Raw genomic sequence first — 2,209 nt, forward strand, 5'->3', positions numbered from 1 at the left:
CCACTCTGCAATGAAATTAGCCAATACCTGGGACTTGATGGCCGTCCAGGAGGCATACGTAATGCCCTGACCCATCAGCTCAAGCACCCACTTTATGATTCTTCCCATGGCATCCTAGTTTTGGATGACCTCGCCGAGGGGGAAGGACATCACGACCATCACTGGATGTGACTTGAAGTAGTGGTGCAGCTTCCTCTTCGTGATGAGGACGGCGTATAGGAGCTTCTAGATTTGGGGGTAGTGGGTCTTAGAATAGGATATGACCTCACTAATGAAGTACATAGGGCAGTGTACTTTGAGGGTGTGTCCCTCTTCTTCTCGCTCCACTACTTAGGCGGCGCTGACCGCTTGTGTGGTGGCCATAATGTAGAGTAGAAGGGGTTCTCCATCGGTCAGAGGAACCAGGAATGGGGCCTTTGTCAAAAGCTGCTTGACTATGTCAAGTTCCTCAAATGTCCATTCAAAGTGGTTAGCCTTCTTGAAAAGTCAATAAAGGGGGAGACCTCATTCACCAAGGCATGAGATGAAGCGACTGAGCACGACGAGGCACCCTGTAACTCACTGCACCCCTTTACATTCTGAATTGGGCCCATCCTTGTGATGGGAGAGATTTTTCTCTAGGTTGGCCTCGATGCCATGCTCAGAGACGATGAAACTAAGCAGCATGCCCCTCAGAACCCCGAAAACACACTTCTCAGGGTTGAGCTTAATGTCGTTGCTCAGAGTTTGGTGAAGGCCTGCTCAAGGTTGGCTATGAGCTGGCCAGCCCATTTCGACTTGACCACAATGTCATCTATGTAGACCTCAACGGTCTGCCCGATGAGGTCCCCAAAACACTTGAGCATACAACGCTGGTACATAGCCCCAACATTCTTAAGATTGAACAACTTTGTGATGAAGCAGAATGATCCGAAGGGGGTGATGAAAGATGTTGGGAGTTTGTCAGACTCTTTCATCGTGATTTGATGGTACCCGGAGTACACATCAAGGAAGTAAAGGGTTTCGCACCCTGAGGTAGAGTCGACTATTTGGTCTATGCATGGCAAAGGAAATGGATCCTTTGGGCACGCTTTGTTGAGACCCGTGTAGTCAACACACATCCTCCATTTCCCATTCTTCTTTCGTACAAGAACAGGATTGGCTAACCACTCGGGTTGGTACAATTCCTTGATGAATCCGACTGCCAAAAGCTTCGCGATCTCCTCGCCGATGGTCCTACGTTTTCCCTCGTCGAAGCAACATAGGCATTGCTTCATCGGCTTGGAGCCTAGGTAGATCTTTAAGGCATGCTCGGTGAGTTCCCTTGGAATGCCTGGCATGTCTGAGGGTTTCCACACAAAGATGTCTCTGTTGGTATAGAGGAAGCCGACGAGCGTGCTTTGCTATTTGGAGGAAAGCATGGTGCTAATGCACACCAATTTGCCTTCAGGGCTGCCGAGATCTATGAGGACCTCCTTGGCGCCCTCCACTTGCTCAAAAGACCCAACCGACTGCTTGGGGTCAGGTGCTTATTCGGTGACCTCCTTCCTGGTGGCCGCGAGCTCTCCGGAGGCGACGATTGTCGTAGCGTGATCATAGTACTCGACATCGCACTCATAGGCGCACTGGAAGGTGGTGCCAACAGTGATGGCCCTACCTAGGCCCAACATCTTTAGCTTTAGGTAGGTGTAGTTGGGGATGGCCATGAACTTCTCGTAGCATGGTCGTCCCAGGGTGGCGTGGTAGGTTTCATGGAACCCAACCACTTCGAAGGTGAGGGTCTCTGTCCTATAGTTGGAAGAACCCCTGAAGGTGATGGGTAGATCGATTTGCCCAAGCATCATAGCCTGCTTTCTAGGCACGATGCCATGGAAAGGCTCTCTAGTTGGTCGGATGTGCACTCGATCGATGCCCATAGCGTCGAGCGTCTTAGCGTACATGATGTTGAGGCCGCTACCCCCATCCATTAGTACCTTGGTGAGCCACTTTGTGCTGACGATCGGGTCAACCACAAGAGGATATGTCCCTAGTTATATGATGATCTTGGGGTGGTTGGTCTGATCAAAAGTTATGCCAGATTCTGACCATCGGAAGAAGGTGGGCGTGGCTGGCTTGGCCGTATAGACCTCGCGGTGCTCGAGCTTCTGACAGCGCTTGGAGTCATAGGCTGCCAACCCTCCAAAGATCATGAGGCAGCCATCTAGTGTCAGAAAGCCACCGTCCTTCCCCT

General features: G+C 51.1%; 1 protein-coding gene across 1 annotated transcript; it reads right to left on the reverse strand.

Annotated features, from left to right (window-relative positions):
- Window positions 1-1,508: 1,508 nt before the first annotated feature.
- On the reverse strand, window positions 1,509-1,946 carry LOC136499926 (uncharacterized). The gene has a single exon (XM_066495412.1). It carries the CDS (start codon window positions 1,944-1,946, stop codon window positions 1,509-1,511), a length of 438 nt encoding a protein of 145 aa, XP_066351509.1.
- Window positions 1,947-2,209: the final 263 nt, after the last annotated feature.

This window comes from Miscanthus floridulus, chromosome 13 (assembly GCF_019320115.1).
Source record: "Miscanthus floridulus cultivar M001 chromosome 13, ASM1932011v1, whole genome shotgun sequence".
Classification (NCBI taxonomy): Eukaryota; Viridiplantae; Streptophyta; class Magnoliopsida; order Poales; family Poaceae; genus Miscanthus; species Miscanthus floridulus.